Source organism: Leucoraja erinacea, chromosome 8 (assembly GCF_028641065.1).
Source record: "Leucoraja erinacea ecotype New England chromosome 8, Leri_hhj_1, whole genome shotgun sequence".
Taxonomy (NCBI): domain Eukaryota; kingdom Metazoa; phylum Chordata; class Chondrichthyes; order Rajiformes; family Rajidae; genus Leucoraja; species Leucoraja erinaceus.
Genome location: NC_073384.1, coordinates 10,025,265 through 10,050,111, shown reverse-complemented (window position 1 = coordinate 10,050,111; position 24,847 = coordinate 10,025,265). Strand labels below are relative to the sequence as shown.

The 24,847-nt window shown below is 42.3% G+C and overlaps 1 protein-coding gene across 1 annotated transcript; it reads left to right on the top strand.

Annotated features, from left to right (window-relative positions):
- Positions 1-744: 744 nt before the first annotated feature.
- On the top strand, positions 745-24,091 carry gzf1 (GDNF-inducible zinc finger protein 1). The gene is made up of 7 exons (XM_055638965.1): positions 745-805; positions 4,236-4,309; positions 8,151-9,605; positions 11,881-11,975; positions 15,736-15,903; positions 18,280-18,437; positions 19,766-24,091. The coding sequence occupies exons 3-7, from the start codon at positions 8,170-8,172 to the stop codon at positions 20,411-20,413; spliced, it is 2,505 nt and encodes an 834-aa protein (XP_055494940.1). The 5' UTR covers positions 745-805; positions 4,236-4,309; positions 8,151-8,169; the 3' UTR covers positions 20,414-24,091.
- Positions 24,092-24,847: the final 756 nt, after the last annotated feature.

The following is a 24,847-nucleotide window of genomic DNA, read 5'->3' as shown; positions in this document are numbered from 1 at the left end:
TTCTCCCCATGACCGCGTGGGTTTTCTCCGAGATCTTCAGTTTCCTCCCACACTCCAAAGACGTACAGGTTTGTAGGTTAATTGGCTTGATATAATTATAAATTGTCCCAGGTCTGTGTAGGATGATGTTAGTGTGCGGGGATCGCTAGTCAGTGCGGACTCGGTGGGCCGAAGGGCCTGTTTCCACACTGTATCTCTAAGCTGAACAAGACGTGGAAATAAAACTGAAACTGCGCATGCTGAAAATCTGAAATAAAAAAGCAGACTGCAGGAAATCTGTTATCAAAGCAGAAAAGGGTGGAAACACACAGCAGGTCAGGCAGCATCTGAGGAAGGACAAATCTGAGGAAGGACATTATAAAAAAGCAGACTGCAGGAAATCTGTTATCAAAGCAGAAAAAAATTCTTAAGGGGTTGGACAGGCTAGAACACACAGCAGAAGTCCAGGTCAGGCAGCATCTTTTGATGAGAGAGAAAGAATCTTGGACAGGTCGAGCTGAAGGCAGGGGCATAGCCTGGCTAAGGGGCAGGCGGCCGGCAACTGCGCCTGCGCGTCCCGCCTTGTGCCGGTTGCTGGGCCCAAAGATCTTATAGCAGAGATCGTTGGCTGGGCCGACGGGGGGGAGGGGGGCGTGCACGCCCAGCTCCGTCATGACGCCGTGCCGTGGTGACGTAATCCTCCTTCCCGCAGCACCCGTGCCACCGCTCGGTGGCGACCGAGAGCTCGCGCACCCGGCCCTCCCCCTCCCCCTCCCCCTCCCGGCCTAGGCCGCACCACACCGGCCCCGCGCTGCCCCGCACTCGGGTGAGTTGGCGTCTGCACTCGGGGGGTGGGCAGGGCCTGGGGAGAGGAGGGCCGGCGTGTTACTGCGGGGGGGGGGGGGGGGGGGGTTGAAGGTAGGAGGGTGAAGAGGCCGGGGGCACTGGGGGGTGGGGGGGAGGACAGGTGCGGGGCAGGTGGTGGCGGGGGCTGGATGGGGTGGGCTCTGTCTCTCGTGCAATCTGTCTCACACACATACACTCACATATACACACGGATATAAACACACACATACATTCACACTCACATATACACACTCACATATACACACTAACATAAGCACACACATTCACACTCATATACACACTAACATAAACACACATTCACACTCACATATACACACTGACATAAACACACACACACATTCATACTCGTATATACACACCAACAAATAAACACATTCACACTCATATGTACACTAAGATAAACGCACACACATTCACACTCACATATACGCACTAACATATTTACCATTCATAGCAAAAGGATTGGAGTATAGGAGCAGGGAGGTTCTACTGCAGTTGTACAGGGTCTTGGTGAGACCACGCCTGGAGTATTGCGTACAGTTTTGGTCTCCTAATCTGAGGAAAGACATTCTTGCCATAGAGGGAGTACAGAGAAGGTTCACCAGACTGATTCCTGGGATGTCAGGACTTTCATATGGAGAAAGACTGGATAGACTCGGCTTGTACTCACTAGAATTTAGAAGATTGAGGGGGGAATCTTATAGAAACTTACAAAATTCTTAAGGGGTTGGACAGGCTAGATGCGGGAAGATTGTTCCCGATGTTGGGGAAGTCCAGAATAAGGGATCACAGTTTAAGGATAAGAGGGAAGTCCTTTAGGACCGAGATGAGAAAATCATTTTTTACACAGAGAGTGGTGAATCTGTGGAATTCTCTGCCACAGAAGGTAGTTGAGGCCAGTTCATTGGCTATATTTAAGAGGGAGTTAGATGTGGCCCTTGTGGCTAAAGGGATCAGGGGGCGTGGAGAGAAGGCAGGTACAGGATACTGAGTTGAATGATCAGCCATGATCATATTGAATGGCGGTGCAGGCTCGAAGTGCCGAATAGCCTACTCCTGCACCTATTTTCTATGTTTCTATTAACACACACATTCACACTCACATATACACACTAACATAAACACACACATTCACACTCATATATACACACCAACAAATAAACACACACACATTCACACTCACATACACACGTGCATAAACACACACACATTCACACTAACATAAACACACACACATTCCCATTCACATATACACACCAACATAAAAACACACACACATTCACACTCACATATGCACACTAACATAAACATGCACATTCACATGCACATATACACACCAACAAATAAACACACACACATATACACACGTGCATAAACACACACACATTCACACTCACATATACAGGGCAACAAATAAACACACACACATTCACATTCACATATACACACTAACATAAACACACACACATTCACATTCATATATACAAACTAACATAAACACACACACATTCACACATATACACACCAACAAATAAACACACGCACATTCACACTCACATATACACACACACATTCACATAAACATTGCTCTAATTTCTACATGGTGAAACCAAAATGTATAAAAATGGCCTATATTAAAATCTGACAATGTGCACTTTAACCACATGTGATTTTTTCTAATACAAATCTCAAATTGTGGAGTACAGAGGCAAATAAATAAATGATGGGTCTTTGTCCCAAACATTATGGAGGACACTTTATATTCAGTGAGAACCAACATCAATGAAACCGTGTAAGAAAGAACTGCAGAAGCTGGTATAAATCGAAGGTAGACACAAAATGCTGGAGTAACTCAGCGGGACAGGCAGCATCTCTGGAGAGAAGGAAAGGGTGACGTTTTGGGTCGAGACCCTTCTTCAGACTGAAACTATACCGTGTGAATGTCGGTGTGGGGATCTATTCCCCATAGAGTTGGTGTGCCTGTAACGGCTCCCGCTAAATATCTGTTACATGGGATTGTGTTCAAGAAGGAACTGCAGATGCAGGAAGAGCATGGGATTGTGGGGTTCCAATTCTACCAGGGTCAAGCAGAAAGTAATAAGACTTTGTGAAAGTCCCTCTAACAAAGTCAGTAATAAGGTAGCAGAAATAGATTTTTAACAATAAATCACTTTAAGGGCAGCACAGTGGTGCAGCGGTAGAGTTGCTGCCTTACAGCGCCAGAGACCCGGGTTCAATCCTGACTACGGCTGCTGTCTGCACAGAGTTTGTATGTTCCATGCTCCGGTTTCCTTCCACACTCCAAAGACGTATAGGTTTGTAGGTTAATTGGCTTTGATAAAATTGTAAATTGTCCCTAGTGTGTAGAATGGTGTTATTGTGCGGGGATCGCTGGTCGGCACGGTCTTGGTGGGCTGAAGGGTCTGTTTCTACGCTGTATCTCTAAACTAAACTAAATCAACAGTCGGTACTCTTGCCTGCCAATTGTAAAACAACGGAGATGGCGTGGAAAGGATAGGGCTGGACATATTTTCTAATTGTGTTTGTGTGTATGTATGCATGTGTTTGCTTATTCCTGCTTGACTCTGTGTAAGTGCTTGAGCAGCAGTAAAGGTATTGAAATGGAAATGAGGTGTAAATCGTTCAAGTGAGAAATACCAGAATTAGATTCATATTAATTTAATTTATCGAGTTGATGTTAAAATTGTCCCTTGATGCCCCTGTGTATTGTCTTTGCAAAATTTCGCTGTTCCTGTTGTTTTACATTCGTCGTTGTATTTATTGTTGGGTCCATCATTGTCATGTATACTGTGTGCTCTATGTGTTTTGTGCAAACAAAAAATTTCACCGCACTCTTGTGCGTATGACAGTAAATTAATCTGAATCTGACACAATGTGAGATTGTATGCTGTTATATTAAAGAGTGGTATGCTATTAAGTTTATTCCACATGGGGAAAGGAGAATGCACCTCAAGAGATCATGTTCCACCATCCACCTATTCAATACAAGCTGTTTTACTCCCAGTGAATGGATGCAGATCTTTAAGAAGGAACTGCAGATGCTGGAAAATCGAAGGTAGACAAAAATGCGGGAGAAACTCAGCAGGTGAGGCAGCATCTATGGAGCGAAGGAAACAGGCAACGTTTCGGGCCGAAACATGCCTATTTCCTTCGCTCCATAGATGCTGCCTCACCCGCTGAGTTTCTCCAGCATTTTTGTCTACCATATAAATAGTATGTTTGCTTTTCCAGTAAAGACTGTAAATTCTCCTCGTTGTAAGAACTTGAAGGACATAAACGAGTGAATGTCGGTTTTACTAATTGAGCCATCTGTTAACGTTGTGCTGTTTTTAGTTGAAATCTTAACCACACATGCATTTACTTTGCAGTTGTACCTCAAGTACAGAATGGCGATCATCTTGACAGTCGTGATAAATTTAATTCTGGCATACTGAACCTCACAGTAAGTTTTTTTTAAATCATTTTGACTATTCCCACTTCCACAAAATTAGTTAATATATTTATCAGAGTGGGTGTCAGAGGTTATGAGGAGATGGCAGTAGAATGGGGTTAGGAGGGAGGGATTTAATGGCGGAGTAGGCTTGATAGGCCGAATGGCCTAATTTGCTCCTATCACTTATGATCACATGACTTATTGGGCTTTCAGGCCTTTAACGTTTGGATGAGGGAGTCAATACAGGATAGGCCACTGATCCGTGGAATAATTAAGCTGCATGTTGAATCAGCCTGTGGGCTAAGGAGAACCATGTTGTGTAGGAGAGGAAGGCAACTTTGTTAAGCAGATGTCAGGATTCCAGAAGCTAGAATCAGTTTTAGTTTATTTTAGAGATACAGCATGGAAACAGGCCCTTCAGCCCTCCAGGTCCGCGCTGACCAGCGATCCCCGCACACTAACACTATCCTACACACACTAGGGACAATTTACATTTATACCAAGCCAATTAGCCTACAAACCTGTATATCTTTGGAATGTGGGAGGAAACTCACACAGGTCACAGGGAGAACGTACAAACTCCGTACAGACAAGCACCCCTAGTCCGCATCGAACCCAGGTCTCTGACGCTGTAAGGCTGCTACTCTACTGCTGCGCCACCATGCCGCCCGCTAACATTTACTGAAAGTTTGGTTCCACTTGGGATAATACCAACTTTGAAGAACCAGTACAAAAGAGGAAATGCCAGAAAAAAAGTGTTAGTACAGGAATACTACTAGAGCAGATAATGTGCCTGAAAACTGTTACATCCAAAGATTATGAACTATCAGCCAGAGGTGCACAGGAAGGAGAGACAGAAGATAATCTGGTTCTTGCCTTCCAAAATTCTGTAGGATTTGAGGTTGACCCTACAAATTGGAGGGAAGCCAATATAAGCTCATTATTGGAGAAAGGTGAGAGAAAATAGGGAACAATCAACTTGTGAAAACAAAATGTTTATGCCAATTTAGTCACAAAATGACTATACAATTGAGCACAGTCAAGATGGATTAATGAAAGATAGACTACACTTCTTCCCACCCTGCTTCCTGTAGAGACTCTATCCCCTACTCCCAATTCCTTCGTCTATGCCGCATCTGCGCCCAGGATGAGGTTTTCTATACCAGGTCATCGGAGATGTCCTCATTCTTGGGGAAATTTGGGTTCCCCTCTTCCATTATACTGTAGATGAGGCTCTCACTAGGGTCTCCTCGATATCCCGCAGTTCCGCTCTTGCTCCCCCTCCCCCCCATTCGTAACAAGGACAGAGTCCCCCCCTGGTCCTCACCTTCCACCCCACCAGCCGTCGTAAACAACATATAATCCTCCAACATTTTCACCACCTTCGACGGGATCCCACTACTGGCCACATCTTTCCATCTCCACCCCGTTCTGCTTTCCGCAGAGACTGTTCCCTCCGCAACTCCATGGTTAACTCCTCCCTCGTCCCTTTCCACCCCCTCCCCAGATACTTTCCCCTGCAACTGCAGGAGATGCAACACCTGTCCCAACACCTCCCTCGACTACATTCAAGGACCCCGACAGTCTTTCCAGGTGAGGCAGAGGTTCACTTGCACCTCCTCAAACCTCATCTACTGTATCCGCTGTTCCAGGTGTCAACATCTCTACATCGGCGAGATCAAGCGAGGGCTCGGCGATCGTTTCACTGAACACCTCCACTCAGTCTGCCTGAACCTGCCAGATCTCCCAGTTGTTCAGCACTTTAACTCCCCCTCCCATTCCCAATCTGACCTTTCTGTCCTGGGCCTCCTCCATTGTCAGAGTGAGACCCAGCGCAAATTGGAGGAACAGCACCTCATATTCCGCTTGGGTAGCTTACACCCCAGCGGTATTAACATTGACTTGTCTAACTTCAAATAGCCCTTGTTTTCCCTCTCTCTCCATCCCCTCTCCCCCTTCCCAGTTCTCCCACCAGTCCTACTGTCTCCCACTAGTCTTCTATCTCTGTACCACCCACTCCCCTGACATCATTCTGAAGAAGGGTCTCGACCCGAAACTTCATCCATTCCTTCTCTCCAGCGATGCTGCCTGGCTCGCTGAGTTTTGTGTCTACCTTTAATGAATGGTAAATCAGATTTGACTAATCTATTGCCGTTTGTTGAGGGGGAGCCAATGCACTTATGCTTGGGTTTTCAGAAGACTTTCAAAAATGTCCCAAGCAGGAGATTGGGAAATAAGGTTAGAGCACATCTTAGAATGGATTGAAAGTTGATCAGTTCCAAATGAGCCAACTTTGCAAGTTGGAATGTGTAAGAAGGAATTGCAGATACTGGTTTAAACCAAAGATAGGTATAAAAAGCTGGAGTAACTCAGCGGGACAGGCAGCATCTCTGGAGAGAAGGAATGGGTGATGTTTCGGGTCGAGACCTTTCTTCAGACTGGTTAGGGATAAGGAAAAAAAGTGATATAGACAGTGATATGGAGAGATAAAGAACAATGAATGAAAGATATGCAAAAAAAGTAACGATGACAAAGGAAACAGGCCATTTTAAGCTAGCTCGCTAGGAGCTCATCTGCCCTTCGATGGGTCTTGTTTTTGGTCCTGCTGGGATCTACAGCCCCCTCCTCACCTGGCAAAACAGGTGGGGTAGACGGTTAAGTCGCTGACTATCCGACCATGGCGCAGATAGCATGGGATTACATGGTACCCGTGGCGGGGAGAGAGAGAATGCTCCAGGGATGCTGCCTGTCCCGCTGAGTTACTCCAGCTTTTAGTGTCTTATCTTTTTGAAAGTTGGAAAACTGTTTTGTGAATAGAGTTCAAACGATTCATAATAATTTGGGCGCGTTAACTAAAGGTAAAACTTCCAAGTTTACTGGTGGCAAAAAATTAATGGGAATGGTGGGGGAGTTGTGAAGAAGATGCAAATTGTCTTCAAAGAGATGTGCACAGGCTCGGGGAGTGGGCAATATATAGTGATGCACAATGTGAAACATAGGAGGTTATCCACTTCAAAGGAAGAAACAGCAATGGTGGGCACATTTCTGGTCAAAGGAACTTGGGCGTTCTTGTGCACAAGTTGCCAGTGTAATTAGGATTGAAAATTATAGGTTGGCCTTTATTGCTTGACAATTGAAATACAAGCCTAATTGAACAAGACCACGGTAAAACTCCAGCCGAAGTATTATCTACAATTTTCCTTACCTCATTTTAAAAAAAGATTGCAGTCGGGGAATCGGTCCAAAGATTCACCAGACTAGTTTCTTAAATGGCAGGTTTGATAAATGCGATTGAATAGATTAGACAATCATATGGGAAGGAACTGCGGATGCTTGTTTTGACTGGATAGATTATTTATATTACTCTAGACTACTATATATATTGGGCAGCAGAGTGGCACAGCCGGTGGAGCTGCTGCCTCACAGCACCAGAGATCCGGGTTCAGTCTTGACCTCGGATGTTGTCTGTATGGAGTTTACCCTTTTCCCTGCGACTGCGTGGCTTTCCTCCAGTTTCCTCCCACATCCCAAAGACGTGCGGGTCTTTAGGCAAATTGGCCCCAGTATGTAGGGAGTTGGTAATGTGGGATAACATAGAACGGTTGAGAACAGGTAATGAATGGTCGGCATGGACTCAATGGGCAGAAGGTGCCTGTTTTCATGCTGAATTTTTAAACCTAATTATATTCTCCAATGTTTTTACATATCTAGCAGTTAAGTAATTTAACTCCAGACTTCAAAAGAGTTGTTTATGCGATCAGTTTTCATCGTGTTGATCTTCTGTCTTCTAAAGTTCAGAATGTAGTAAATCATAATTGTCGAGTTTGACAGAGTAACTTTTTTGTTACAGGGGTTGAACATAAAGGAAGATGGTAAGCAATCAAGTTGTACTGGAGTCAAAGGCAGCCCCTAAAAACCTGTTGGAAGAAATGCACAAACTCCGCATCTTATGCTACTTCTGTGACGTGACAGTACAGATAGAACATCAGGGAAACAAAGAGGAATTTGTTGCTCATAAAGCTGTGTTGGCTGCAGCCAGCAGTTACTTCAGAGAACTGTTCCTTAATGAAATGGTGAACACTAAAATTACTGTAGTAACTCTGCAAGATATCTACACAGCAGACTTTGCCTCTTTTCTGGATTTTGTCTATACAGCAAAAGTGGAGGTTGAAGCCGAGAGGGTACAAAGGATACAGGAGATTGCGGAGAAGTTGAAATGCAAGGAGCTTGCGGAAGTCTGCAGTCAGGTGAAAACACAGATACTTGAGACTGCTCTGATGGACCTGGGCAATTTGGCTGATTCCCATGGAGCCGAGGATCTTAAAGACACCAAAGAACTGAGAGATTATGTCTCCACTCCTGCTCAAACTGCAACTGTAATACCTTCCAAAGCACACAACTGCGAAGAATCCTCTAGCCAAGATATTTCGAAGGAAGAGAAAGTTCATGATAGCGATTTGAATGTGGTGCCCACAACTACCAGAACCAAAGGCTGGGAAAAATCGGAAAAGGACAAGAAAACGGGGAAACCGCTGAATGTAAAGGCAAAACGAGTTAGCGGTAGGCTGGCCGGCCGAAAAGTCTTTTTAGAAATTCCCAAAAAGAAATATACACGCAAACTCAAAGAGCAGGAGAAGGTTAAACAAGGCCTGGAAGAAGAATCTGTAAAATTGGCCTTGGTCGAAGGTAATCAAAATATTGAAGACCAAGTCAAGAAGGAAACAACAGCAGAGGTTGTTGTTGAGGAGGCAGATGATGAGGAGATGATGGAGGGAGATGATGTTGAAGATGAGGAGGAAGAACCAGAAAGTGACGATAGCGAGTTTGAATTGGATGAGGACACCAGAAAGACACCAGATGAGAATGAGAAGAAGAGAAGGGGTGGAAATTTCAAGTGCGACAAATGTGAGAAAGACTTTCAGTATGAGAAAAGCTACTTGAAGCACATCGAACAAAACCACGGTATTACTCCAGAAATCATATACCGCTGCGAGACCTGCAACCAGACTTTTGCAAATCGCTGCAACTTAAAGAGCCACCAAAGACATGTCCACGTTGAGGAACGTCGCTTCCCGTGCACAATCTGCGGCAAAAAGTTTAAAAGGAAAAAGGACGTGAAACGGCATATCCTCCAAGTACACGAGGGCGGTGGAGAGCGCCATCTATGCTTGCAGTGTGGTAAAGGACTGAGTTCCAAAACTGCCTTGAGGCTCCATGAAAGGACACACACTGGAGACAAACCTTACGAATGCACTGTATGCCATGCAAAGTTTTCTCAGCCATCTGCACTGAAGGTGCACTTGAGGTAGAAACGTCTTTAAGTAATTATTCAATGATATCTGTTACTTCAATATTGGAATAATTGTTGTTTGCTTCCAAGATAATGGACAGGTCGTTCCATCTGTCTCGCCCTCATTGCAGCAATATAATTTTACTTGTTGTTGACCAAATTAATTCAAACGCAGAACGTCAAGCTAGTTTGTCGTTTTTAGAAGTTAATCTATGCACAAATGATAACCAAGACCACTATAATACAGAAAATGTTGAAGTACACAGCAGGTCAGGCAGCATCTTAAGAGAAGCAAATGGAGTTAACATTTCAGTTTGATGGTGGTTTTCTGATGAAGCATGAACTCTTCTTTCTCTCTCGTCAGTTTCTACCTGACCAGAGTATTAAAGTATTTTCTGTTTTTATTTCAGATTTCTGACCTGCAATATTTTGCTTTACGTGAATGTGACTGACTTGGCCCAGATCATACAGTCTATATTTAAAAATTGTAGTTTTGTGTTATTTTTACTTTCCATCGTGTCTCAGATTGAAAAAAAATGTTTTTTTTCTAAAAGACAGATTTGGTACATGTTTGAACATATGGATAATTAAGGATCTGGGCATTCAGCAAGAAAATTAAGTTGCTTACTCAGTCAGCAATGATTGTTGCGGGATCTCAACCTTGATTTTACGAACTTTTACTACTTGGTAGAGCCGGCAGGAAGGATAGAATAGCTTATCGGTTTTATTTCTTCATCCATTCATTAAATAGATGTACTTTGACCTTTATGCTGGAATTCAACCTTTTGCAATTCCAAAATGGTAGATCTATGATCTAACCGTTAGATGACTGTTTCTTTAATGCTTTCTCCAGGGAAGAATACAAAAAATAGGAGGGCAGATGGACATATTCGACCATAAGACATAGGAGCGGTATTTGGTCATTCAATCATGGCTGATCTATTTTTCCCTGTCAACCCCATTCTCCTGCCTTCTCCCTGTAACTGTTTACTAATTACACGATTACTAATCAGGAACAAAATCATTCACCGCTTTAAAAATTCCAAATGACTTGGTCTCCACCGCCATCTGTGGCAGTGAATTCCATAGATTTACCACCCTCTAGACCAGTACTTTTTAAACTATTTCAATGTCATTCACTCTTGAGTCTTTATCACAAAATTTCATTCACCCTTGACTAAATTTTCTAATGTTTTTTTGATAATTTCTGTCTTATTCTCCCTTGTGTGTAATTTAATATATCATTTATTTTGTCACATGAGCAAAAAACATAAATTAACTAATTCACCCCCAAAATAATTTCATTCACCATTCACCAATCTAAGAAGCACTGCTCTAGATAAAGAAATTCCTCTTCATCTGCAGTTCTTTTATTTTGAGACTGTGCCCTCTGATTCTAGACTCTCCCACTACGGGAAATGTACATGATTATTTGAACAACATTGGCCTCCTAAAACGTCAAATGTAAAGGCCAGGATACTGAGGAGAAAATGTAGAAAGAAGTAGAGAAACAGGTAACATTGTTAGTAGTGAATCTATTAGATGCTGGTCTAGGACTGTGTTGTTTGGTTAATAAAATTAGGTAAGGAATAGGCCAAAGACATAACATGATTTAGCATTTCAGTGATTTATAACCATTAACTCCAAAGACATACAGGTTTGTAGGTTAATTGGTTTAGTAAATGTACAAATTGTCCCTAGTGGCTATAGGACAGTGTTAATGTGCAGGGATCGCTGGTCGGCGCAGATCCGGTAGGCCAAAAGGGCCTGTTTCCACGCCGTATCTCTAAACTAAACTAAAAAGTAAATCAACGCAATTACTTTCCTTTAGTCATTTCTACTGAAAGGTTCAAAGCAAAAAACATTAGTTCATTATAAAATAGTGCAGTCTTCAGAAAGATTTACCAATATATTAGTTTCAACAATAAAAAAATAAGAAAACCTAAACGTTGCAGAAAACAAAATGCTGGAGGAATTCAGCAGACTGAGAGTATCCAGATATTGCGTCTCAAACTGAAATGTCGACCGTAGTTCTGCCTCCACAGATGCTGCTTGACCTGCCCCTTCAGTAGTGTGTTTCTCACTCCTGATTATGGCATCTGCAGTGTTGTGTGTCAACAGCTAAAGTAATGTCCATAATTTTGGGTTTTATTGACATTTTATAATATAAGGTTCAATGTAATTTATTTGAAGTCTGATGTGTACAATGTTTGGAATTTTATCTTTGAATATTGAGAATACTTTGGACAATATTTATAAGATTCATGTCTCTCTTTTGTGCACTCTTAAGGGTGCATACTGGCGAAAAGCCTTTTGCCTGTGATGAATGTGGTGCCAGGTTCACACAGAATCACATGTTGATATATCACAAGAGATCTCATACAGGTAATCATTTATTTTATGATTTTTTGGGGTTTTGGTGAAAATCCAGTACATTCTGAAATGTGATTTAAATCAAGAATTGTGATTAAGCCACGTTTTCAATTTACTTGAAATACTCGGTAGTTAAATAGTCCATAAAAAGTGGGAACATGTTTGAAAGAGAAAGATTGATGCAAACACAGAGTAATAGTAATGAAGAATGATAATTTATCCAACCTCCCCTTATTTTAGGTAAAGTTTATTGTCAAGTGTACCGAGGTACAGTGAAAAGCTTTTGTTGCGTGCTATCCAGTCAGCAGAAAGACAATACATGATTGCAATCGAGCCTTTTACAGTGTATAGATACTTGATAATGGGATAATGTTTAGTGCAAGGTAAAGCCAGCAAAGTCCAATCAAGGATATTCCGAGGGTCACCGAAGAGGTAGATTGTAGTTCAGCATTGCAATGCCATCTAATCCCAGCAGTATCCTGGTAAAATACTTCTGCGCCTTCTCCAATGCCTCTACCATGTCTGGTATAACCGTATAACAATTACAGCATGGAAACAGGCCAACTCGGCCCTTCTAGTCCGTGCCGAACACTTATTCTCCCCTAGTCCCATCTACCTGCACTCAGATTATAACCCTCCATTCCTTTCCCGTCCATATACCTATCCAATTTATTTTTAAATTATAAAATCGAACCTGCCTCCACCACTTCCACTGGAAGCTCATTCCACACAGCTACCACTCTCTGAGTAAAGAAGTTCCCCCTCATGTTACCCATAAACTTCTGTCCCTTAATTCTCAAGTCATGTCCTCTTGTTTGAATCTTCCCTACTCTCAATGGGAAAAGCTTATCCACGTCAACTCTGTCTATCCCTCACATCATTTTAAAGGCCTCTATCAAGTCCCCCCTTAACCTTCTGCGCTCCAAAGAATAAAGCCCTAACTTGTTCAACCTTTCTCTGTAACTTAGTTGCTGAAACCCAGGCAACATTCTAGTAAATCTCCTCTGTACTCTCTCTATTTTGTTGACATCCTTCCTATAATTAGTCGACCAAAATTGTGCACCATACTCCATAATTGGCCTCACCAATGCCTTGTACAATTTTAACATTACATCCCAACTTCTATACTCAATGATCTGATTTATAAAGGCCAGCACACCAAAAGCTTTCTTTACCACCCTATCTACATGAGATTCCACCTTCAGGGAACTGTACACAGTTATTCCTAGATCCCTCTGTTCAACTGCATTCCTCAACTCACTACCATTTACCATGTACGTCCTATTTTGATTTGTCCTGCCAAGATGTAGCACCTCACACTTATCAGCATTAAACTCCATCTGCCATCTTTCAGCCCACTCTTCCAAATGGCCTAAATCTCTCTGTAGACTTTGAAAATCTACTTCATTATCCACAACACCACCTATCTTAGTATCATCTGCATACTTACTAATCCAATTTACCACACCGTCATCCAGATCATTGATGTACATGACAAACAACAGTGGACCCAACACAGATCCCTGTGGCACCCCACTAGTCACCGTCCTCCAACCTGACAAACAGCCATCCACCATTACTCTCTGGCATCTCCCATTCAGCCACTGTTGAATCCATCTTGCTACTCCACCATTAATACCCAACAATTGAACCTTCTTAACCAACCTTCCATGAGGAACCTTGTCAAAAGCCTTACTGAAGTCCATATAGACAACATCCACTGCTTTACCCTCATCAATTTCCCGAGTAACCTCTTCAAAAAATGCAAGAAGATTAGTCAAACATGACCTTCCAGGCACAAATCCATGTTGACTGTTCCTAATCAGACCCTGTTTATCCAGATGCTTATATATATTATCTCTAAGTATTCTTTCCATTAATTTGCCCACCACTGACGTCAAACTAACAGGTCTATAATTGGTAGGTTTACTCTTAGAACCATTTTTAAACAATGGAACAACATGCGCAGAACGCCAATCCTCCGGCACTATTCCCGTTTCTAATGACAATTGAAATAGTTCTGTTATAGCCCTTGCTATTTCTACACTAACTTCCCTCAATGTCCTAGCGAATATCCTGTCAGGGCCTGGAGACTTATCCACTTTTATATTTTTCAAAAGTGTCAGTACTTCCTCTTCTTTGAATCTCATAGTTTCCATAGCTACTCTACTTGTTTCCCTTACCTCACATAGTTCAATATCCTTCTCCTTGGTGAATACCGAAGAAAATAAATTGTTCAATATCTCCCCCATCTCTTTTGGCTCTGCAGATAGCTGTCCACTCTGACTCTCTAATGGACCAATTTTATCCCTTGTTATCCTTTTGCTATTAATATAGCTGTAGAAACCCTTTGGATTTACTTTCACCTTACTTGCCAAAGCAACCTCATCTTCTTTTAGCTTTTCTAATTTCTTTCTTAACATTCTTTTTACATTCTTTATACTCCTCAAGCACCTCATGCTACAATATGTTAACCATACAAGGACATTTCTATTGCACACAGCTCTGTCTTTCTCCAAGCTTTCCCATAATGGAGCCACTAATGATGCCCATTTCACAATTCAGTTGATTTACTTGAATGGGTTAGTTTACTACCATTAACCTAACTTTCTTTTACAAAAGCTGATTTACTTGCCTATATTACAGTAGTGTGTTTTTATTTTAGAATGACAAACCACTTGCATTTCCTCGTGACACTTAAGAATATGTACCTTGCTGCACAAAGAGGAACATAAAGAAATAATATTAATTGTATAAAGCCTCTGATTAGATCCTCATCTGTACTTGTTGAAATGAAAGACTGAGATATAGTGGGTGTGGGGAGGATGTTTCTGGTAATGGGAGGGTCTGGGACTAGAGGGCACAGCCTCAGAATAAAAGGTTGAATGGAAATGAGGAGGAATTTATTTCGCCAGGTGGTGGTGAATCTGTCGAATTCATTTCCACAGATGGCGGTGTGGCCAAGTCAGTGGGTATTTTTAAAGCGGAGCTTAATAGGTTCTTGATTAGTAAAGACATCAAAGATTATGGGGAGAAGGCAGGAGAATGGGGTTCAGAAGCAACAATTATCAGCCATGATCGAATGGAGGAGCAGACTCGAAGGGCTGAATGGCTTAATTCTGCTCCTGCATCTCATGGTTGAGAAGGTGTGGTGGTAAAAGGAGTACAAAGCACCACGTTACCAAGAACATTGGATTGAGTGAAAATTATATGAACCGTGTTCTCTCGAATATAGAAGACTAGCAACGGATATGATGGGAAGAGAAACCTTTAACACTGGTAGGAGGACTTCAATTTGAAATTCGTCAAAGCGTGCAGGAGAGAAGATGGAAGTGCTACAAAACAAAGTGTGATAGAAACAGGGAACACGCTCCCACATAATGCAGATTATAACACGATCTTCGAATTAAAAAATAATTGTTCAACTTCAATGGGATAGAAAGGAATATGAAGCCAAAATGTAGGGGGTGGTGTTGTTAGGATGTTGGATTGAATGATAGCACAAACTTAAAAGACTGAATGGCCTGTTTTTGTTCTTTGTATAGTCAGGAGAAAAAAACACACAATGCTGGAGTAACTCAGCAGATCAGGCAGCAAGCATCTCTGGAGACCATGGATAGGTGACATTTCAGGTGGTGACCCTTCTTCAGACTGATTATAGTACAGGGGAGGGAGAAGCCTGGACAAGAGACATTATAGTCAATACCGTTTAACCTCACCGTTATACATGGACACTTGAGCACAGCTTTACTGATTTTACTTTATTTTACAGGTGAAAAACCCTTTATGTGTGAAACATGTGGGAAAAGTTTTGCTTCAAAGGAGTATTTAAAACACCACAACAGGATTCACACCGGATCAAAGCCATTTATATGTGGAATCTGCTTTCGAGCCTTTGCACAGAGAAATTCTCTTCACCAGCACCTTCGAGTTCATACAGGTGCGATACGATTTTGTGCCAACACTTTTGTTGTACCGCTCAAGCCCCTGTCCCACTTAGGCAATTTTTTCGGCGACTAAGCTGCCGCCACATGATTGGGGGTGACGCCTGTACGGTGGTGAGTCGTCTCCTCAACTCACCTCAAGAGTCGTAACGTTTTTCTGGTCGCCGCTGGATTTTGAAATGTTCAAAACTTTTCGGCGACTGTGAGCTTGAGGTAGCTTGTCTTCTCCTGTCATAGGTGCTGTCGTAGGTTGTCCCCGGGTGCTGACTTCGGTGAATTCCATTGGCGAGTACCTGCGTCAACCGGCAACAGGTACCGGCGACTGAATTGTCTTCAGTTGTCGCCGACGGGGTTGTTGGATGTAGGTTGACTTTGATTGTCGTAGGTTGTTGCCTGAGTGGCCGTAGGTTGTTGTAAGTGGACGTCGTAATGGGTCACCAGTTGTCGGTAGCTTGCTGTAGCTTGAAGTCGACTAGGTGGTAGGTTGACGTAGACTATGTTGTGAGGGGGGAGTCCAGTCGCCGCTTTTTCGGTGGCCTGCTACGACTATGACAGTCGCCGAAAAAATCGCCTAAGTGGGACAGGCCCTTCACTCTCCTTGAAGACAAGCTTAGTTTCTATATTTACTTATAAGCCAAGTACTATATCCAAATTTCCCCAACTACAGATGTTATAAAGATATAAAATTGAGCATCTACATTAAAGCAAGTGGCAATATAACTCAGAAATTCAATGTTCTACAAAGTATAGAGCAAAGAAATAGATAAAGTTCAGTAATGAGAGCTGTGGATTATTTGTACCATGCAGCTTTTTGTCTCCTGTTCAGGAAGTTCAATGTATTAAGAACCTTGCACTGCAAATGTTTACTTTGATTAAAGTATTCCCGGGAATGAAGTCTTTATCCAACCCCCATCTTTAATAGGTGCATGGTCAAGAACAATTGGTTAAATTCAGCAGTGATTTAAAGACATGCCTTGCTTTTACATGCCCGATTTCATAACTTATCGGAGCCCCCAAAATCAATCCCTTTCCATCTGCTCATCTCAACCCCTCCCCGCACTCCGATTCCCCATTTTCTTTCCGGGATCACCGGAGCCCACAATGCCACCCTCTAGCTATCGCCCATCTTGGCCACATTAGCACCCGTTTATCTCTACTTCACCCCTCCTGAGCTTGGATTTACGTAGCTCCCACTCCATTGAGTATAAACGGGGGGTCCTGTGGATAGGGTGAACTGTTTTAAATATCTGGGAGTCCACATCTCTGAGGATATGACATGGTCATCACATGCCTCATCACTGGTGAGTAAGGCAAGGCAGCGCCTTTACCACCTCAGGCAATTAGGGAAATTCAGAGTGTCTCCGAGGATCCTCCAGTGCTTCTACGCAGCGGCGGTGGAAAGCATCTTGTCCGGGAACATTACCATCTGGTTCGGGAATTGCCCCGACCCAAGGACAAGAAGGCTCTGCAGAGACTATAGTGCGTTCTGGGCCGAACGCACTATGGGAACTTCACTCACCCCTTTTTTTAAAACTATACAACATTCAGGTGCAACTCCAGAGCAAACAAAATCATGATTTATTTATTCTTTATTTTTATTATTTTGCAACAGACTTTTCCAGCCGATACGGTAAGGCAAACGCCTCCGTTGCCATGCAATTGAGACACGGACAATAAATTTGAGAAGGAGTTTCTTCCCAGAGGAAGAACCTCGCACTGCAAAACGCCTTTATCACCAGGGATTAACTGTATCCAGAACTTTTTTTTTCCTTCTATTATTTATTATGTAAAATAATATGTGTTACATGCCCGATTTCATAACTTATCGGAGCCCCCAAAATCAATCCCTTTCCATCTGCTCATCTCACCCCCTCCCCGCACTCCGTTCCCCATTTTCTTTCCCACCCCACCTACAATGCCACCCTCTAGTTATCCCCATCTTCCACATTAGCACCCTTTATCTCTACTTCACCTCTTGCCTTGGTTACTATCTCCTCCCATCTCTGCTCCCCTGAATTCACTTATCACTTGCCAATTCTTGCCCCACCACTTCCCCTTCACCTATCTCAACTTTTGTTCCTTTTCTCCATCAGTATGAAAAGGGTTCCAATCCAAAACATCACCTGAACTTTTCTCTCCACTGGCACGATCTGGCCTGCTGAGTTTTTACAGCACTTTTTTTTTTTTTGCACAATCTATAGCCGATTAATTATGGTCACAGGGGACAAAGAGTAGAAAATTTGACTACTCACAAAAAATGCGAAGCAATGTAGTAGAAAAAGTGAAGTAGGAGGACTAAATGGACTGTTCTTGAAAGACCTGGTGGCCCAAATGTATTTGTTGGATTGATCATTATAAGGTATCTTTTGCAGGTGAAAGGCCCTATTGCTGCGATCAGTGTGGCAAACAGTTCACACAGTTGAATGCTCTGCAACGCCATTATCGCATACATTCGGGAGAGAAACCTTTTATGTGCAGTGCATGTGGGAGAACCTTCACTGATAAATCTACACTCAGAAGACACGCTTCAGTAAGTAACCAAATTATATGATGCATGCTCTACAAGGCACTATTTGTAGATATATGTATATACTTGCTAGTGACATTACGGGTCTAAAGAAACAAAATGGATTCTAGGGTACACAAAATTGCTGGAGAAACTCAGCGGGTGCAGCAGCATCTATGGAGCGAAGAAAATAGGCGACGTTTCGGGCCGAAACCCTTTATTCTAGCTATGGATTCTAGCATCCCTGGATGTATGCGCTTCTGTGTAGACTGGCACTGCAGATGCTGCTTATACCAAAGATGGACACAAAATGATGGAGTAACTCCACGGGTCAGGCAGCATTCCTGGAGAGAAGGAATAGGTGACGTTTCGGGACGGAATACGTCTTCAGAAGATCCGAAACGTCACCTATTTCTTTTCTACAGAGATGCTGCCTGACCACCTGGGTTACTCCAGCATTTTGTATCTATCTTGTGTCTCTTTCAGAAGATTATCAAATATCAACGTTTACCAAACGTAAATCCTATTTGTTCCCCAATATAAATTTTCTACAGACGATGCTGATGCAGAGGGAACACAGGTTGTAGCACAATTTGTAGAAAGAAATTATTCTAATCAATGGAGCAATCAAGAACTGGAGGATGACTGTCTAAAGATTCAAGGATTTATTTATAAATACACATGTGGTAAGGTAAGGGGCTGTCCCACTTGGCCGTCATTTAGGCGACAGGCCGGTAGTGACTGACCCGCGACGGTCGGGCGCATCATCATGCGTCCGCAGAGCCGTCTGGAGCGCGTGACGTCATTTGAAGATAGGCACAAAATGCAGGAGTAAGTCAGCCGGACCGGCAGCATCTCTGGAGAGAAGGAATGGATGATATTTTTCGGGTCGAGACTCTACTCCAGGTCTGAAGAAGGGTCTCGACCCAAAACGTCACCCATTGCTTCTCTCCAGAGATGCTGCGGTCCCCGCTGTGTTACTCCAGCATTTTGTTGTCCATCTAAAATGCTTTTTTTAAATTTTGCATCAACTTTATATCAAAGCAAGATATGCCATTATAATTTAAGATACTTAATGCTACAGAAGACATCATGACCTTCCCCGGTGACTTGCACGCTTCATTCCTCTTGTGTATTCTGCTTCTGGATCCTGTGAACAGATCGAAATTCAAACATCTGAAACCCATTCGTCCATCCAACAAACTATAATTTGCCCACTCTCCGAAGAAGGGTCTCGATCTGAAACGTCCCCTATTTCTTCTCTCCAGAGATGCTGCCTGTCCCACTCAGTTACTCCAGCTTTTTGTGTCTATCTTAACTATAATTGAAACATGGGTTTGTACTCTCCACAGGTCCATGACAAGAATGCACGATGGCAGTCATTCCTTGTCACTTTGGACGAGGGCACAAAGAAGGGACACGCTCGAAGAACAGACCTCCACGCATTTGTGGATTGCGAGCAGGTTTCTCCCACAGATGCCCAAGACAGCTCAGCATCTTGTACAGAGCTGAATGCTGTAACACTCCACAGAAACATCTCCGGTGGACACGAGCAGGAAGCTTCGGGTACATCAGGTTGGAGGGCAGCCGATCTGCCTTCCATCACTATGGTGACTCAAGGAACCTCCATGGCGGTCACCTTTAACGAGCTTGCGGTGCTTCACACCCCAACAGATTTAGTGCAGCCTCACCTGCACACCTTGGCCAACGTCGAGCAGTTGGGTGCAGCAAGTTCACAAGGTCTAGTCCTCGACAACGTGGCACTGGAGAAGAATGGGGCCACCAACACAAGCATTGTGACTACCATTTCGGTACCCGCCTGCTTGGCCATGACTGGTCACATGAATAACATGCTAACACATGCAGCCGGGGGTGGACAAATGCCCAGTGGACTTCCTGTCACCCTAGCAGCAGGTTCTTCACAGTTAACTGTGATGCAAAGCAGTAACCTGTCAGTGTTGCAGAACACGGTAAATGGAGTGACCAATATACAGATGTGAGTTATTAATCAGCAATGCTATTTCCATTAGCCCCCAGACTCATGGATTCTATTTAACTAAATTTGGGTAAGGACACATTTTGATTATCTGCGACGTTTTGTCCATCGACTATGACTCTTCTGCAGTGAACTGGAGCATCAATGGCACAGTATACCTTTTACAATCTCCTTTGAGGCTCAAGATTGCAATTCTTTTGTGCTTCCACTTTTTCTGATGCTGTGTGACAGGGGTTGCCTTGTAATGGATTTAGATTTTTAAAATAAAGTAACTTGTAGTAGTTAGTTAGTCTGACTATTGGCTTTGAAAGGCACCAGAAGATCCGTTACCCATGATTTGTTAGGTCCTTCAGAGAAAATAAGGTGATACTACTTTTGTGACTGTCCCACAATTTTTGTTTGGAAGACCTGGCATTAGTAATTATATTTACCCACCACATAATTAGTATTGGATTCTCATTTGCCTGCACAATGCTAAATGGCATGCTTGGATTTTTGTCAACAGAAGGAAATACGATTTTTTTTTGATGTCCATAGCATCTCAGATCTAACGGCCTTATAATACAAGTGTCTTTATTTTAAATTATAGACTCGCCCCTGTATAAATGCACGTGCCTGTAATGCCGTGTAATATAGATGAGTAATTTTGGGGAAGTGATGCCGTTTGTTCATTTATGCTTTTATCAATAATGTCAAGATACAAAACATGGTCTTAATAAATCGAACATGTTCATAAGGCTCCTTTGTAACTTTGCAAATTGGCACTAATGTTCTGAAACTCTGGAAATGCTCAAACTGAACGATGATTAAGCAGTACAGTGTATGTGGTGTAATTTTGAATGTATTAGTATAAAAAATGTGGTAGGAGACATTTATGAATTTGTATTTAACTTTGATCCATAATTTACAGTGTAAACAAATACTGGTGTAGAGGGATGCAATTCAAAATTGTAGCCAGTCACATTGGCCAGTCTACACAGTGCTGCTCCCCTAGTTCGTGTATGCTAACTTATCCAGCATGAAAAATGTTCTCAATAGGCTTCAGTCTGATGGAGAGATCTTCTGAAAACAAGTTTCATGGGAATGTATGTTCTGCATCCGAGCTTACAAACACCATCTTTTCCTATCACTGAGGGAAAATTTCAAATTACCCCAGGTTAAAACAAACATTTGACTTCCATTTACCCAATGTTTTTTTTGTCATTATAAGCTTGCTAGAAATTGTCCATCTAATTTTAAATATTGATAAAACACCGACATTACCATCTTACCTACTTCATACTGTAGGTCCAAGAGCATTCTTCAGAAGGTAATTTCTTTGTCACACCTGAGAGTGATATAAATTTACAGGTATGTCTTAGCCTAGTCGACTTAAATTAGATAATGTACTCGCAGAGAGAGACAGTGTGAAAATAGGCCCTTCGGCCCAACTTGCCCACACAGGCCAACATGTCCCAGCTACACTAGTTCCACCTGCCAATGTTTGGTCTATATCCCTCCAGATTTGTCCTATGCATGTACTCTTAAGGGCCTGTCCCACTGTACGAGGTAATTCAAGAGCTCTCCCGAGTTTAAAACAAAAATCAAACTCGTGGTAAGTACGTAGCGGTTATGTCGGAGCTCAGGACGTCTCTTAGTGGCTCGTAACGCTAACGGCAGGTACTCGGGAAACGCCGTAAGCTCGTGAAGACTCGTGACGATTTTTCAACATGTTGAAAAATGTCCTCAAGAGCCCCGAGTACCTACGAGCGGCTATTACCATAATTCTCCAAGTTCGAATCGGGGAACTCGGGAGAACTCTTGAATTCGCTCGTACAGTGGGACAGGCCCTTTAGAACCAATTCACATTTAGCATCAATCCATAGTAACAACAAAATAATATATTTTGCAATATGTAGTATAAATATGAGTGATTTTAATTATTTATCCTGTTATGAACAATACTATAGGAATCCCACAAGCAGTTTAAAGTACTTACCTTTCAATCATTCTCTTTCTCGGAAACAAAAAGGTAAGAGAGGTTTTTTTTCTCCCACCTATTAGGACAGTATTGAAACAAAAATGGTCAAAATCTACACCATCTCTATAAAAAAACACGTGCATATCACAGGAGTTTACTATTGTAACCATCCTAATTTTGTAGCATAAATTTCCTCGCTGTCATTTTGTAACAAAAAATATCGTAAGAAAGTATGCTCCTACAGGTACCTATTTTATGCTTTAAAACCTTGTACTATTTTCCTTTAATATTTACCTAGGTTTCTCTTTCTAAACTCATTCTTAATGGAATTTCTTTAATGTTATGCCCTAATTTTATTATGTCCCCCTGTCAGCATTTGCTCAGTTATACTTCCTTGTGCTGCTTGCTTTCTGCTCCTTTAGCCATAGGGTGGTGAATCTGTAGAATTCAGTGTCGCAGACATCTGTGGAGGCCAAGTCATAGGGTATTTTTAAAGCATAGAATGACAGGTTCTTGATTAGTAAGGGTGTCAAAGGTTATGGGAAGAAGGCAGGAGAATGGGGTTGAGATGGAAAAATAGATCAGCCATGATTGGATGGCGGAGCAGATGCAACGGGCCGAATGGCCTAATTCTGCTCCTGTGACGTGATATTGGAGGGTTATATCTGTGTATAGCTCCAGAATTATATCCCTTCATAGTTATCAAAGTTTCTAACAGTTAACTTTCATCTATCATACATGTCCCACTCCCAATTATCCACGGCTCCCAATTATGTTCAATCATTTAACCTAGTTTCAATTTTGAGTTTTATTTTTTTTCCTTTCTTTAGCTCTGTATCTGGTGGCTTCTTCCTTGAGTCAATAAAAGACCTTTGAAACCTTTGAGTCAAGATACATTTTGGGTAATCCTTTGTTTTTAAAGAGTGCTGAAAGCTATCGATATATTTTTTTAATTAAAAGGTTTCTTTCTGATAACATTTTCTGATCTACGGTTATCATGTTGCAGTGGTTGGAGGTTCTTGGTCTTGGAGGTCATTGAAAGTGCCTTCTATTGAAAATAAGGGTAGGCCAATCTTATTTAAATGAATTTTCAGTCCCAGTTTCTGAGTCAAATACCCCGTTCATGCTGCAGAACTACATGCACAAGGTGTAGGAAGGAACTGCAGATGCTGGTTTACATCAAAGATGGACAAAACATGCTGAGGTACCTCAGTGGGACAGGAAGCAACTCTGGAGAAAAGGAATGGGTGCGGTTTTGGGTCAAAACCCTTCTTCAGTCTGTAGAAGGATCTCGACCAGAAACGTCACCCATTCCTTCACTCCAAAGATGGTGCCTGTCCTGCTGAGGTACAAAGGCATTTTGGTTCTATCTTGTGTGCAAAAGGTGATGGGAGCAGATGATTAGAGGATAACGGTGCTGAGCAAAGGTGGCGATGAAGGGGTATGATCTGTTCATGCAAGAAGTAACAAAACTCTGCTCATGATCTTTGCAAGCACCTCAATATTTCAGCCAGTCCGCAGCACCAGAGTGGACAGGACTTTAACTTCTGCCAATGTCAGCAATTATTTTTTAACGTTAGTGCCACCAAATGGAGTTTCACTATCCTGTGGGCTTGATCATGTCATATTGATTTAAGATCCCTTAAGTGCACTATCCAAGGCAAATGTGTAAACTAAATGCGGCAGTGTAATCTTTTAGTGTATTAAAAACTATAAAGATGATTGCGTCTTTGTATCCTTTATCATTTGATCTGCATTTTGAATTAATGACAGCAGTATCTGAATTATTTTCAATTTAGTTTTGTTTTTAAATAATACAACATGGAGACCAAGTGGTGTATACTATTTATGAGGGGAATAGACTGGGCGAATGTACAGTCATTTGCCCAGGGTAGGTGAAATCAAGAAACGGAAGATATAGGTTTATGGCGATAGGGGCAGGATTTAATAGGAACACGGGGCAACTTTTTCACTTAGGGGGTGGAGGGTATATGGAACGAGCTGCCAGAGGAAGTAGTTGAGGCAGGTACAAGAACAGCATTTAAAAGCCTTTTGGACAAGTACATGGATAGGAAAGTTTGAGGGATATGGACCAAATGGGACTAGGTTAGATGGGGAATTTTGGTCAGCATGGTCGAGTTGGGCCTGATGGCCTGTTTTCATGCTGTTCGACTATTTAAAATGGTATGATGGGATGCATCAACAAATGCTTTGAAATCCTTACTGATCTTTTAAAGTGGAATGTCTATATTGCAAATATAATTAAAGCACTGCTTCAAATTAATTCAAAAAGAGGTTATATTGTACTTTATTTGCAAAGTTTTCATAGAGCGGGTCTTGTGGGAGTTTTTGTACAGGGTACTACTAAAATGGCCTGGACACGTCTTTCGAAAATCCAATATTTTAATGCAGCAACTTGTCATCCAATTTCCCTGTCTTTCTACGACCAACCGCAAAATTGAAACAACCTCAAAACTG

Bases quoted from the DNA above. Each gene is read 5' to 3' on its own strand.
- gzf1 (XM_055638965.1), top strand. From the start codon at position 8,170: ATGGTAAGCAATCAAGTTGTACTGGAGTCAAAGGCAGCCCCTAAAAAC. The intron at 15,904-18,279 runs GTGCGATACGAT...TATCTTTTGCAG, and splicing joins GCACCTTCGAGTTCATACAG to GTGAAAGGCCCTATTGCTGC. The intron at 18,438-19,765 runs GTAAGTAACCAA...TACTCTCCACAG, and splicing joins CACTCAGAAGACACGCTTCA to GTCCATGACAAGAATGCACG.